The following is a 15,712-nucleotide window of genomic DNA, read 5'->3' on the forward strand; positions in this document are numbered from 1 at the left end:
CCCTGGGGCTCCTCTTGACATGTGTGATAATCGTTTCTAATCTGAGTCCCAAGGAAAAGCAGGGTCAGCCTCTCTAAAGTTGTATGTACACATATCTCTTTTTCTTATTGTTTTTTTCCCGCCACCAGGTCCTTGTCATTGTATAAGTTCATTCCTCTGCACTCATACTAACATGAATGGGTGTGGGGACTGTCATACCCTGGAGGGGATGACAGGTAAATTTTGAAGTTTATGTGTTCTCTGAGAAATTCTCTGTGTTCTCACCAATTCCTTTTGAGACCTCTGGAAAAGAGCAACTTTATATAAAGAGAAATGGCCTTTTCCCAGATTTTTTTTCACACACACATACAATGATACAATGGGTTGGAATGAGAGAGCAATCTCAAAATGTCTCATGTTTATTTATTTAAAATTCACCATTGGTTTTAAAGAGCAACAACCAATGTCGTAGCTTTTGCTAAAGCATAAATATTTTTGGGGTGTTCTAAGGTACAAAATCATGTACAAATGCTCCCTGGATTTGTGCTGAAACCTGAAATATAGTTTTAAAAGCCATTCTTGCTTATGCTGTGTTACTATATTAGCTCTGGTTCAATTTTTTTTCTTTTATTAAACATGAAAATACAGGATTTAAATAAAAGTCCTGGATGCAGTTTCACAGAGCAACAGTAGTATACACACAAATTATGTAATGTAAAATAATTATTATCAAATGGTTAAATGCAAAATGATATTTAAACAATGGCAAATTAAAAACATATTTTCATTTTTACTGATTTTAAATAATTGATAAACTTGTGTGGTGTTTGAACTGGTAAAGGATGACTTGTAAAGTTGGCTCCCTTCTTAAGTAACTGTTTATTGTGAATAAATACACAGAAATACATGCTTCTCATGTATGTATGTAAACACAACACATATGTATAGCCATACATGCAGTATGCGTGTACATTCACACTTATGAAAATATATGTTCATAACATATGTGAACATATAGTATGTTCACGTGTGTATATGTGTATGTATGACACATTGTTTATGTATGTCAAAACTTAATTGAACTGCACACTTACTTTAAATATATTCATTGAATTATATGTCAATTATATCTCAATAAAGCTGTTTTTTATTTAATTGCTTCTCACTATAATTAACACAGGCTAGTAACAAGGTCACTAAACTAATTTAAAAACAATTAAAAAAATGTCCACAAGTTGAGATAATTTCTGGAAAAATCCTGTTTTCCTTTCCTTTTCTAGTTTTCAATATCTGAGATCTGAGACAGAAACTATCTGCCACATGCAAATCAGCAAACAAGCATAAAAAAAACCACTCAGTGTTTCAGTGGGAAAATTAGTTGTCATCAATTCAGGCTGGCATGAAAGCTGAACCATCTTTTAAGCAGGTACCATGGAGGAAATAATAAGAATTCTTGGTCATATTTGATTCACTACATTTACTATGTTGTCCCCCAGATATCATTAAGCCGTTTCAATTGCATTTTTGCCAAGAGAGCATCTAGAAAAGTTTGCTGGGTACAGGGCATGCATAGAGAAGAACTAAAGTATCTTTAGTAAGAGAATAAAGGTTACTGAAGTGAAGAAGAGAGGTGACTGGAGTTTTAATTATGCACTAATATTTCAGTATAGGAAATCGAATGGAGTGTGAAGACCAGTTTAATTCAGGTTTGAAAAAAACTAGCAGATTAGTGGAGCTCTGGGGCTACATGGAATAAAGAATTAACTGTAAAGAGTAATTATTTCAAATTTCATGAAATTTCAGACAACATAACCAGAAAGTGTGAAAAGAGTGAAGAAATCTTCAGGGTGCTTGATTAATAAGTTTATCTATTTTATGATGTTGATTTATAAATTTATCTCTTTCCCTGACTAGAAAGGATGGGTTTTCATCTTAGAAAAAATTAACCACTGAGAAAATGTTGGTTTTCAGAGGCCAAGGTTGAATTCAGTGCCTCAATTTTATTTCTATTTATTTTTGATTACCAACGCACAAATGCTTAAAATTTAGTTTGAATGTTTTAAGTCTGATTAAAAATCTGGGGTGTTAGGTAAAGAATCTTTGGGTAAGCAAAGTATTTGAAAAAACGGAAAAAGATACAATGAATTAGCTTTTCTGTGGTTGAAAACCCAAACCAGTCAACCAGCAGACCAACCAGTCAACCAATAAAAATCTCACAAATGCTGCTCCAGTGGGAAGAATCAGGATTTGGGGAGTACTTGCGGTGAGCGATGTGCCTTTCCCATGTGCGCTACTGAGTCGAAAACAGTACTAGCCATTAACCAAACGGCATGGTGACAAACCAGAAAATAGCCTATTAGACTGTGTTCAACCCACTCTGTGAATCATAAGCAATTTTCTGACATTTGGGAGAGTGATGAGATCTGGCTAGATGCTGTGTATAATAGCCAAAGGGATTCCTTTTGTGAGTAGTTACTACTCTAGGGGCTCCATTTGTGAGAGAATCCGTGAACCTTCAAGAGATGGTTCTAAAATTGGGGGTAAAAGAAAGTAGCCATTCAAACTTTCACAGTGTCCTCATAGCGGTCACAAAGACGATGGCCATAATTAAAGAACCTTATTTTACGTGCGGTAGGATGGTTAATTTTCTCACATGAATGAGGCAAGGATTTTGTCAGGATAATTAAGATTTTACAAAGGGGGCACGACGCCAACAAAGACAGCAGACAGGCAGGGGCACAGTGCTGAGAGCGGCGAGGGGGAGAAGGGCTTCTGGGTCAGCCCTGCAATGCTCTGCAGTAATGAGAGTCAATCTTGCATGAGCGTAGATAATGTTGCTGCCACACCATACGTGGCCCTTGGAGCTCTTTTCCCAGTGGCGATGAGAGACTTCCATTGCTCCAGCATTTTTTCCCCGTAAATTTATGCATTTATAAGAAAATAATCTAGGTTTAGGGATATGGTTATGATCACAGAACTGAGTGAAGTGAATTAGTCCACGAATTGTGTTCTTTGACCCACACTGTACCTAACTGTACAAACACGCACGTGCACACACACACACACACACGCACACGCACACGCACGAAGACTTCCGAAGTTTAAGGGAGGGTGCCTTTGAGAATTCCCTCTTTTCTTTTAAGTAAGGGAAAGGTGAATCAAGTACATAGCCAGAAATGGAAATAAGACCAGGGCTGCGACAGATGGTGGTGGTACCCAGAGCTATACACTCGTAAATCTGTGTGAGGTAGATTGCTAGGGTGTCAAAAGACTTCAAAGATATACCCTAGTGCCTTTTGAAGATCAGAGTGGTATGCTTGTAAAGGACTCTAGGTGAGTAACACCGGGAGTTTGTATTGAGGATTCTGGAGTGGTGATTTCAATTCATCCTCGTCTTGCTTTATCTTTCCAAGATCTCTCACAATACAAAAGACCCAAAACTCAAGCTACATAAAATACCTCCCTACTTTCTAAATGCTGCCTTAACACTGACCAGCCCCATCCTTGCCTTGTTTAGGTTTTAGGTCTCGCCAGATTTTTATTTATTCATTTTTAATTTTTTAAAAAAGATTTTATTTATTTATTTATTTGAGAGAGAGAGAGAGCATGGGGAGGGGGGAGAGGGAGAAGCAGACTCCCTGCTGAGCAGCAAGACCGAGGGGGGGCTCCATCCCAGGACCCTGGGGTCATGACCTGAGCCGAAGGCAGATGCTTAACCCACTGAACCAACCAGATGCCCTGGTTTTATCAGATTTTTTAAAAGGACAGTTGGGTTTGGGCAGGAGTGAGGGCAGAGCTCTAGGTCGTATTTCTTTGGTTCGGTTCTAATTGTAGGAAGAATAGGATCTTTAATTTATGCCTGCATTTGGCACGATGGGTTTCCATCAACCTTTGTGTATGGACAAGGTTAAGAAATAAACAGTGGGTCACCACCAGCATTATCAAGTGATAGAAATTAAGCACTGAGAGCGTGGAACTGGTTTTGAAACTGCTATTTTAATAGGAGTCAGACTGCCTTACCTGGGGGAAAAGTGGCCCAGGCCTAGTGGGACAGTAAGGCCTAAATGCTCAAGTCTTTTACTACGATGTGGTCCAGCCACGGGACCTTGTCCCGGCCTTACCCTGTTAGTACCAAAGATCAATCACTCCAAGAGGCTCTTTGATTCAAGAACCTAAGATATCACCATCTGGGGTCTTGCCGAATGTACGAAAGCAGGGACTCCTCCAAACAAGAAGATCCAGCCTGGCATACATATGTATCTCTTCATACATATGTATCTCATATATGCCGCTATGAGGCCGCGAAATCCGTAACAGAAGTGGAAAAGACAGGAAAGAGCTGAGAAGTGCAGCTCAGGTTGAACATTCTCAACGGAATCTCATGAAGCCCCAGAAGAGGTCGCTATCTCTCCTAAGACATACTAGAAGAGGGTTTTAGTGATGGAGAAGGACGCCAGCAGGCTAGCTACAGCACTACGAACTACAGTTAGTGCTTCGGAGCCGGGATACTGACCGTGGGCTGTGGTCAAGCTGATTGACACACAGCTTTACGAGCGAATGCTCCTCAGCCCCGGGGCTGGATGCACTTATCCCCTCAGGTAACCTGAGGGATGCAAACAATGAGACCTCATTAAAACCCTCCATGGACAGAGCAAGGCCCACTCAGAGAGGCAAGATGTTCGGTGTACACAGCTTTATTGCACAGCACCCTTAAAACAGAAACCAGAGGCTAACCTCCATGGTGACAGCAAGGACCGCGAACTTGAAACAACGTTATCTGTGGTTCACACAGAACTTTCCAAAAGGACTGAAAATGGGAAAAAAAGGGAAATGATCATAGTTTGGGTTAATGGGTGTACCACGCACCCTGGAGGAGCCAGAACAGCTCAAAGTATTATAGGAATATTTTAGAGGAGAGGAAGCCATGTTATCCATCTAGACGCATCCACCATAAGCACCGTCCGAGCTGAAATGATATAAAACGACCTTCGGTAAGGATGGGGTCTATCTCCGCTTTGACAGTCGCAGAATGCAGGGTCTCCTAATAAAAGCACATCTTTCTTAAATCATGCCAGATCTTCCCTACACAGAGGTATGGGCCCGCGTCCCTTCTAGACTTTACCGTAGAAAAGATGGTTGAATTTGCTGGTGGCTTTCTGAAGGAGTGCCGAAAGGAACATTCTGAGAGCCTAGACCATGTTATTTCACCCCGGACGTTCTGCAGCTCAGTTTTGCCTCCTCGTTTCCACTTGTTACAGACTTGCTACATTTATAGGGAGGCAACACCACGAACTGCTGCATTTTATTTATTACGCTAATTACAAATTATGGGAAATATCTTCATCTCACGTTCTTGCTGATGGGCAAATACGGGAACTCAGGGGAAAAAAATCAGCAGCCTTCTGAGTCCCATTGTGCGCAAATCCTTACTCGAATGTACCAGGATATTACAGTGAAATTGGTACCTCAGAAACCTCTCCGGGGGGAAAAGACTGATTATGTTCCTTTTATGAAACATGAGGTTGTTTTCGTTTTCTTCCGCTGAAAGGCATTTGAAATCTTATGTTCATTACTCACTCCAATTTTCCTTACCTTTGTTTCTGCTTTCCTGTGAGCCTTCTCCGTGTATTTATAAAATAAGTACCTGGTACTTTATTTGCGAGATTTGATCAAACAATTTGGAGCGCCTCTTGACCCTGCATATTTATCAAGATAGCTCTAAGAGAGGTATTTGCTTCACCTGTTCTTTGCTCACATGGGCACGGATCTTTGTATAAAAATAGGAGACACGTACACACTCTTTAAAAAGTTCTTCTTATTCTCCCAGGAATCACTTATATGGAAACTATACTTCCAAGTTTGGTCTTTAGCCTCTAGCCTCAGGAACTCCAGAGTTCACCAAATTATGAGATGAAATTATAAGATGTTTCAGAATGTACCTAATAATTTCCCATTGCATCTTGAAATTCCGATTCTCTCACTTAAAGGGGCCATTCCAAGTGCTATGAAGGTGACTTTCTCAATGACATGGAATAGAGGGGTGTCGGTCATAACACTTAAATACAGCCCACATTCTTACCGTAGGGAGATTGTAAATGCGAACTTCCAGAAGGGAAATTCATTCCAAAAACCATCCCAGCCATTGTCAAAAGCATCCAAACGAATGAAAGTGAACATCTGGGACAGATATTTACAAATGAGTTTCTAACAATAATCTTCCACACCTGGCTTGCATTAGAATATTTTTCTTAACAATTATTCTTAACACAGAATTAGGGGTCATTACCAAGGAGAGGGCTTATTTCATAGTAAGATTGGAACTTACCTTCTGGTAATAAAAGGACTTCCTGAGGAGGGGACAGAGTGGGAGAAGAGGGTGTCATTCATGCTGGTTACAGGTCTGGGTGGCCTAAAATGAAGTACAGTGTGGGTGAAAAGTTAAAACAAATAAAACTCACAAGTTAAAAACCATCCACCACCTCCCCAGGAAAGGGGCTGGGAAGATCAGAGTTCTAGCTTACGCAGGATCAACACAAAATTTTATATTTTGCAATGAAATTCTTTAAGTGTTTTGGGAAGTTACATACCCTTAAAAAGGTGGAATGTCCAGTAAACATTAGGAGGAAAATCTCTGGACACCATAGGAATGTTTATCTGTGAGCTTTGAGCCATGGTGTTTTCTTGAGTCATATTCTTGAATGGAGCAAGGACTTTGAGGCAGCTTCAGGCCCACTGCCTTCTTCTTTTTTTTTTTTTTTTAAGATTTTTAATTTATTTATTTGACAGAGATAGACAGCCAGCGAGAGAGGGAACACAAGCAGGGGGAGTGGGAGAGGAAGAAGCAGGCTCCCAGCGGAGGAGCCCAATGTGGGACTCGATTCCGGAACACCGGGATCACGCCCTGAGCCGAAGGCAGACGCCTAACGACTGTGCTACCCAGGCATCCCCAGGCCCACTGTCTTCTAAAAGGAGAACCTCTGAAAAATTGATCATAAGCAGAATCTACATCCTCTTGGAAAGCAGAGGTTTCAGAAACTTCTCCTGTGCTCCGCACGACAACAGTTCTTTCTCAATATACCTGGTCCAGAAGGAGCCAGTTGCAACATCATATTGTGCCTGATTTGCTCTTTGTTCTACACGAAGATGCAGTCAAGCAGCACAGGCTTTACTGAGAGTCTGTTATCTGCATGTTTCCATATAACAGGGCACACAGTGCAAGGCATCCCATAAAGTTCTTTCCATATGACGATAAAAAGAAAATAGGGTTCAGTATTTCCCAGAATTGTGCATGGCCTCAAACCCCCAGCTGCATGGGGTCTGTCATTCTGTCCCTGTTGCTAATGTCTTCGATCAGGCAAAATGACAGAGCTAAGACGCCTATCTCATCTCCAAGTGATTTTTTAGTCTTATTTTAAGGTCACTGGCATATGTGCCATGAGATGGGATTGAGAGCTCAGAATATGGAAAATGAAGCAGGGCATCATTCTGAGTCAGAGGAAATTTTGGTCTCACCATAGTTCTAGATTTGAGTTTGATGGTGCAGAATTTCTGAATAGCAGATATTAATCACAGTAGCCTGCAGAACCTAGTTGTGTTGGCTTGACCAGGAGACAAAGTTTTAATGGAACCAAAGTAGGTTTTGGATTCCACAATGCAGAGATCCTGAGAAACAGGTAGACTTGTTTATCCCAGTGTGGTTATGGGACTGGAAATGATGCTGCGCAGGTTTTAAAATGTCAGCACCATATGCAAAAATTCACCAAAACTTTTGGTTCCCAGTACTTGCTGCTAAACAGTGTTCTAAGATTTTTATAGACCGTATTTGTTGGGTGAGGTCAAAACAGTAGCTTCACTATTTCTTCTACTCTGAACGTATCAGCTGACATTCTGAAAAGTGAGTGTTTTGCAGTACTTACCTAGGACGTGTCTCTGACATGAGGCTGGTTTAAAACTAACTCTGCCTTGAGCACAAACTTTCCCTTATAAGCAGGATGCTAATTGTATACAAATGTCCTCTGTGAATTTTGAAGTTAGGTAAATCAGATTTTAAAACAGTAAGAATGAAATATCTTCATTTTAACTTTGCCACAAGTTGAAACAATCAACTTGACCAATATTTCTGGTTTTCTTTTGTCTTTTTTGGCTTTCCCATTGTGCTCGAGATCTAGGAAATGAGAAAACAAGGGACTTGGGATGCTTTTTAATTAGCCTGGGAAATTTACTCTGTAGAAACTGGTCACTGCAAAGCTGCAATTGCAGTTCCTTAGTACATGGCTTCATGTTTAAGGTTCGTCATGGAAATGCTGAACTTGGGACACAGAATGACTAACCTTGGCACCGAATGGTAGCTTTCAAAGGGACTGAGGTTCCTACTTCCTCCATCATCAAATGGAGAGTTACTTTCTCTAATAACGAGGCCACATTGGGAATTTTAAGCATGTTTATTCTTACGAGAAAGAAATAGCTCCATAGGATAAAGTTGCAGGGACCTAGGGCAACATTTTCCTTGTGGACAAGACCTTCACGAGGACATTTTTATAAAATTGGCATTTGTCTTGTGAAGGGCAAGTATTCAGCGTAAGGCAGAATTAGTCTTGAACTAGACTCATGTTATCGCTTGTGTTGTGTCTCGTAACCAACCACTTAGGATTGCACGTCTTTATAAGCACACAGGGGACTATCGAACTACTTACCAGGTATCACTTTTGGCAGCGAGAAATTGAATAGAATAGAGACTGTTAATCATGGTAAAATAAACAAGAAATACAACAGCTAAGAACAAATGCCAAAATACCAAAATGTCACCACCGAAGTGGCTTTACACACCTATGACAATTTAGAATAGCTACGTGAAGGGTATATTTTAAAATTAGAAGTCTGAGCTACTCCCAACCAAAAAACAAAAGAAAAAGACGTGGCTGTCTGTTCACGACAAAAACATTTGAATAATAAATGAGAGAAAAATGTCTAAAGCTAAAAAAAGAAAAAAATTCTGGTCTGCTAGAGATTGGACATTCTGTGTGCAGAATTTCTTGCATGTTATTTCAACAATTAAATATTTTTCACAATTTTCATTTTAAAATTAAGACATTCATCCTGGAAAAATATATTACCTGTGAGTATAGACCACTATTTTGATTCGAGGACTATTTGGGGAATCTGGTCAAATGTATGGAACTTTTCTCAGAAAAAGGCCCATTTGTGTAGAATTTGAAGGACATCCAGAAACTCTGCGTGGAACTCAAATTGTACAGAGAGTGCCCTCAGTTAGTCCAGTGAATAAAACATCCGGTCAGATTGCCACTACACAGTTAAAAGCTTGTTTACTCATTAGCCAATTAAATACACACACACACACACACACACACACACACACACACACACACACACCAGTCAGAGCACAACTGGGTAGAGGCCCTGTGCCAGGTAATACTGCAGTGTGCCTGGCCATGAACTTGACTTTATTTCACTCTGTCTCACTTCCTAATTTTGTCTCCGAGTGGGAGCAAGCATCCTAATTCCGTTCTGCTGCAAAGCTCTTAGAGTCAGGCTGTTCACATCTACTCTCTCTCTCTCGTTTCCTTACACCCATCAGCTCTGATTGAACGTTGTTCTCTGGGCTGCAACTCCTAGCTGGGTTGGTAGGAAGTGACTCCACAGCAGGCCTCCGAGAGCACAGACTTGCTCTCAGTTAGTTTTGCTCATTTATTAGCAATGTAGTGATTGTCTCTGGCGAGGGGAAAAACAGTTGAGACCTTAATAAGAACAGCTCGTGTGAGGTCATTTTCTGCAAGTGACTGGCCCTCTGGGATACTCCCTGGATTTATTTATCCCTGGTTTCTTTTAAGGCTTATTTTTAGGATCAAAATTTCCAAAAATAAGTTAGCCACATTCTACAGAGTTGGCTTACATTTGCTTTTTGGATGTTTAGCCCATGCCAGCAACACAAGTCTCCAGGCTGTGTGTATTGCTGAAGACTGTAAACCCTCAACGCACACTTGGGAGCAAACCAAACTGAGCCCCGTAGTATTCATACGAAGCCACAGACACAGCACAAATCATTTGATGGTATTTGCTTAGGCCCATCAGAGGAAAGAACTGCTGCTTTCATAAAGGTCTCAGATCCATCATGGCGCCTCCGATGGATCACGTTCTGAACTTTGTACTGGTGGATCTGTAATACTGATAGGTCTGAGCAGCTGCCTCTTGACGTCAACATGCAAACCTAGGCCCTGAGTATAGTAGGTCCTGCGGAACCGTGCAAAACAACGAGCAGTTGTATTGAGGGGGAACCGCCTTTCCAGAGTCTTTCTGAGGTGCTTGTGATGATGTAATTCCTAATTGGGCATAGAAGCAGACAACGAGCTTATTTCTTCTTTTGAGCCCAAGATAATACCAAGGAAGAAATACTTTCTTCTACCTAAGCCTCCCCTGTTATCTGGCCGCCCAGGCCTAAGAGAGGCTCCATGGCTGGATGCTTCTGGCAGGTGGAAGGAACGGGTGGCAGCACCGTTTCCATGCCCACACCCCTCTGCCCACCAAAGTCACATAGACTTTGGAGAAATAATTTTTTAATGTCTGGTTTTGGATGTTCTGAGAAATCTTACCACCAACCTCCCCTTTCCACCTTCCCATGTATGGGCCATGACCCTTCTAAGGTTGTATAGTTTGTGATAAGACAACAACAATTTTTAGATTTGCTGAAATCTTTAAGATGACTGGCTCTCTGCAGATAAATGAAACAAAGAACTTTTATATTTGGGACTCAAAGCACATATGATATTCAAGTACAGTGTGCTTTAAAGTTTTTTAATATGGTTAATTTCATCGATTGTTAATGTCCAATTGTAAAAACTCTATACTAACATCTATATTTTGTAATGATGCTTATTTTCTACCTGTAGGTGAACAACATTAGCGTTGCCCACTTTACTTGTACATCAAGACAGAAGTACTGTTTACCCCTACATAAAAAAAATTATAATTACATTATTTTTACTCTCTCTCTTTTTTTTAAATTAAAATTGAAAACTTGGTCCCTAGCAACTGATGTGAAATTGCCTTTGTATGGGTGTGAACATGTGTCAATGAAGAAAGATGTCTTTTCATCTAGAAGGCAGAGATACTCACACAATGTGGGCCAAGTTGAGTGGCTTCTCAGGCTGGTCAGGGAACATGGGGTGCAAGGGTTCACGGCTGGAAGCACAGCTCAGAGACTTGCTTAATGCATTAGTTAGCTTCTTAGCAGGGGATTTCTAGAAAGAAGAAGAAAGGTAGAAGTGATAATAGTTAACATTTGTGTAACATTTTTGGAGATGATTTGTTTTCATAATAGATATTCATTCACTCATTCATTTATTCATTCATTTATTCAAGAAATCTTCGACTATCTACTAAGTCAGAGAGTTTGCTCAGTGCTGGAGCTGAAGTGCGGGGACAAGCCACCAGAATGCCCGTCTCCTGCTGCTTATTGTCAGCAAATGCTGTGATGAATGGAAGCAGTCATTGTGCACAGGCCATCTGAGCTGGGACTTCGGGGACCAGCAGGAGTCCTTCTGATAGTAAGTCAGAGGACTGGGAAGGTAATTCCAGATGGAGGAAGAAGAAAGCCCATTCTGGAGAGGAAAGCAGAAGGCAGATCCTTGAAGCCCTTTTATGCCAAATCAAGGACTGTGGTCTTTACCTCAAATGCAGAGGGAGACAATGAAGAGTTCAAAGCATGGAGGTGACAGGATCAGATGTGTTTCTAGAAGGATCACTCCTGTTTAAGAGCAGAAAACCATCTGGGAGGAGACAGGAGTGGAAGTAAGAAGGTGAGCAGAAGGTTTCACAGGCATCCAGGTGCTGGATGTTTCAGGCATGGCTGGATCCAACCAGTTGAAAGTGAAAGGGGAACTTCAATATGAGTCTTTGGAGTTTAAAATTCATGTTCTGTCCAGAGCATCATGTGATCCCTTTTTCATTTAGGCGAGTGGGATACAGATCTTAAAATTTCACAGCCAAATCTATCAAAAGTAATCTACCACATATAATAAATCTTCATGCCAGCTTTTCCTTTCCATGAGAAGCCATTTACCATTTTGTCCCTTCCTTTCGCGCAGAGAGCCCATAATTGGCAATACAATGAAGTGACTTATGTCCTCATTATTTAAAAGCTAAGTGATAGGAGCATTGTTCAAGAAGTCCCTCTCTGGCTTTTGTTAGGACATACAATTCTTAGAACGCCTAAAACACAGCCACTGCAACAGCTTTTCAACCCCATAAACATTGGAGCCTCTCTATCCTCTTGAGCGGTCTGATCCTATTTTGTAAGGACATTGCCCTGGCACACAGCCATATAATTTTGAGTCCACAACCTCTAAGAAAAAGGCCTCTAAACTGACGTTAGCATTCGCATAAGACAATAATTAAAAAAATGCTTAGTCTTCAAACACTAACCCTTCAGAATGTGAGATAGAACAAGTTTGAAAATTGGTCGTATATCGACCATGAGAAAATAGAAAGTGTTTTCTCCTATCTTCGGTACAAAATTGTATTTCATGATCTGTGTTAGTATATTCATGCTCAGCATGTGACACAACCAACAGTGAGAGGTGATCTGAACTGGCATAAAGCCTTCAGTATATGACGCCTTAGTGAAGAACTGGTGCTTGAATTAAAATCTGACAGAGGCTGCAAAATTAATATATTTACACTGAATGCGGGTTCCCATAGCCATTCCTAGAAAGAACATTCTGATTTAAAATGCATTTTCTGGGGACAGCTGGGTGGCTCAGTTGGTTAAGCGTCTGCCTTTGGCTCAGGTCATGCTCCCAGGGTCTTGGGATCGAATCCTGCATTGGGCTCCCTGCTCAGCAGGGAGTCTGCTTTTCCCTCTCCCTCTGCCGCTCCCCCTGCTTGTGCTCTCTCTCTCTGACAAATAAATAAAATCTTAAAAAAGTAAAATAAAATGCATTTTCTGAAGACCTTTTTTTTTTTAAAAAAAAGAATAATAAGGTATTCTTTAAGTAAAGGCTACGGGTTAATTGAAATAATTGAAATAAAATACAGAAAAAACTCACAATAAAAAGTTTGCATTTCCTTGTTTAAGAACTACTCCAAGAGGGGTTGGCAGGCCGGATGGTGCAGCCCACAAAAGCTAATCCATACATGGAGCAATACTTTCACAGGAGCACAGGAACCCGACCTTCAAGCGTAACTGATACGTAGGTCAGCAAACTAAACCGCCTGAAACCCGAGCTCCCCGAGTCAAATTCCTCCCACACATGCATCCCGCGGACAGACTCTCCCAGGTCACCTCCTGCAAGCTGCCACAACCTCCCCACCTCCTAAAAAGTAAAACGGAACACCACCACTAAGCCCCCAGGCTCACACATCTTTCTTTTATGCTCTAGCCATGCACTTCACGGAACTCCAGCATCTGAGAAAAAAGGAGCTGGCGATAATTTTTAAGCAATTCCCACACCTGAAACAAAACAAAACTCGGAAAGAATCTTCACTTATTGTGAAAATGAGATTATATCCCAAAGGTGCTTGTTCGGTTGTTATCTAAACCAGTACTGAGCTGTCTGTATCCCAAGAAGTAACAAGAGTGTGAGTCTTCCTAAACCCTCGGTCCTAGGACGCTACACTGGCTTCAGATGCAGCAGGGAAGATGTCCCAGCAAGGTGGGGGGGCGTGGGGACAGAGGGGAAGGAAGGCGTGCTAGAGTAGAGGCTACGTTTGCCCCTTGATTCTCCTGCCCTCCTCGCCGTCCCCTGGCCTTCTGAGCGACACTCACACGTCCGAGGGTAAGTGTTGCCTGGACCTTGCCTTACCCATGATGTGTACTCTTTCATTTGGTGCTGGTTGCTATGGGAACCGCCGGCATGTCCCCTCCAGAAGCAGTCCTGACAGAGCTGGTAATTGTGACACTGCTGGCAGCGGTAGCGGAATCCCATCATACTCTCACTGTGGCAGTAGGAACATTCAACCGGATGGAAGACTATGGGGGAAGGACATGGAGAAAAAAAAGAGAAAATAAAAGTATGAGCCAGAATAAGGAAAACTACGGCCTCTCGGGGCTGCGTTCTTCTGCTGTGTGCCATGATTTCAGATGACAGTCAATTTCGGCTGAGAGGAACGTTATGTTTATTCCTGGCCTCTCACTACCCTTTTCAAGCATGTGTGTGGAGGTGGAGGAAATGAAAGGGGATGGAGGATAGGTCTTCTTTTAACCACAGATTTCTCTTTCCACTTCCATCTCTTACACTACGAGAATATAAATTGCCCAAACCGACTCTCCTTTCCCCCAAACTGCTGCCTGTCTCCAGGAGACCAGCAAAGCTCGCTGGAAGACATAGCTGCACAACGGGCGAGCACAACGGACTGTCCATGGGGGGGACAGCGAACGTCAGAGGAATGGAAAACAGGGGGAGAAAAAAGAAAGGGAAACGAGGGAGAGTAGAAAAACTGGATGAGAGAATTGAATTATTTTGTTAAAAAAAATGGAGTGGCTAATGGGTTTCCTTCATGAGTGACATTACCTCCATTTAACAATTTTTTTTTCTTTCCTGAGAGACAGATGGACAGGGCCCAAAGAGATGTGTAAATGATGTGAATACACTTCTAATTCAGATAGTCTGAGAGACACTTAACTCTGACAATCTGAATTATAAAGCAGGCAAGGTAAAATACTTGAGATTTGAAGCTAACATATAATCAAGTCCAAGTACTGTCTACATGCTATGAGTTACGATATTAAACAACAATTCTTGCCTTTGGTTAAGTTATTCTTTATGTAATCACAATCATTGAAAGCTTCCCTTTGGAGCATATGACTAAAGATGAGCAAGGTACCATAATCTAATTTTTTTCTCCATCTCCTCTGCCTATTCTGGGCCAAGTGCCTAGGAATGGTCGATGCCATGGACACCACTATTAGAAGCTCAGACTGAAAAATAATCCTGGCAAATGTCACATTCATTGTTGAGATTCTTGTTCTGCCATAACAAGTCTACAGCCACATGTGACTTGTAATTGAGAGATACACGGTGAGATTTAATAAGTGTATGGAGTTGACAGTCCTCATTTTGCAGTGGACCTCGAAGGCTTTACCGATCAAGGGAGAAAGGTTCTTTCAAAACTCAGAATTACTAAACGACCTTGGCTTAATAACTGTAGACACGAGAGCCTAATTTCAATAATCTTAAAAATGGCCATAGCTCAGGAGTAACTACTCACCATTTTCCACATTCGCCAGTCGATGCAGAAGGGGCAGCCAGACCAGACACTGGGGGGGAGGGTCGGACATGAGTGTGTCCAAGAAACCATTTAAGGTGACTTTTTTCTGCATCAAAAAACCCACAAAAATTTAGAACAGAGAATAATCTCAATTGACCTGCTATGTAAATACTATTTGAGATGAAAGACACAAGACATTCGATTAACCTTTGGTATATAAAGAAACAGAATATTTTCTGATAGCTAAAGAACAGTTCTGAATTTAAACCCTTTGGTTGCTTTTGACACTTATACATAGGACTGGGTTATCTCTCCTGAGGCTGAGTCAATATTGCCAGAAGGAGAATAACAGCTCTAGGAGGGGCGCTTTTGTGTACAAGAGACGGTATGAAACTGAGAGGGAAGATGAGGAGTAGACCTACTCTTCTAAAATTTGACCCAACCGTGTGTCATAGCACATGCCACAATTCCCAAAACAGGTGGTCTTCCCCATCTGTAGAACAACTTCCCT

At 41.4% G+C, this 15,712-nt stretch overlaps 1 protein-coding gene across 26 annotated transcripts in view; it reads right to left on the bottom strand.

The window, feature by feature from the left end:
- DTNA (dystrobrevin alpha) overlaps positions 1-15,712 on the bottom strand; it is a 347,196-nt gene that overhangs the window by 53,074 nt on the left and 278,410 nt on the right. For 14 of the 26 annotated variants that reach the window (XM_087869882.1, XM_087869883.1, XM_087869881.1 and 11 more), the window contains 5 exons: positions 15,202-15,307; positions 13,797-13,963; positions 11,110-11,234; positions 6,305-6,388; positions 4,493-4,582 (listed from right to left, as the gene is read on the bottom strand). In XM_087869882.1, coding sequence (XP_087726008.1) covers positions 4,493-4,582; positions 6,305-6,388; positions 11,110-11,234; positions 13,797-13,963; positions 15,202-15,307 — 572 coding nt within the window. Of the gene's footprint in view, positions 1-4,492; positions 4,583-4,657; positions 4,946-6,304; positions 6,389-11,109; positions 11,235-13,796; positions 13,964-15,201; positions 15,308-15,712 lie in introns of those variants that run through there. The other 12 variants (XM_087869890.1, XM_087869886.1, XM_087869892.1 and 9 more) reach the window with 2 other exon arrangements.

The sequence above is a fragment of the Ursus americanus genome, chromosome 19, assembly GCF_024610735.1.
Source record: "Ursus americanus isolate L20-20 chromosome 19, mUrsAme1.1.p, whole genome shotgun sequence".
In the NCBI taxonomy this organism is placed as follows: domain Eukaryota; kingdom Metazoa; phylum Chordata; class Mammalia; order Carnivora; family Ursidae; genus Ursus; species Ursus americanus.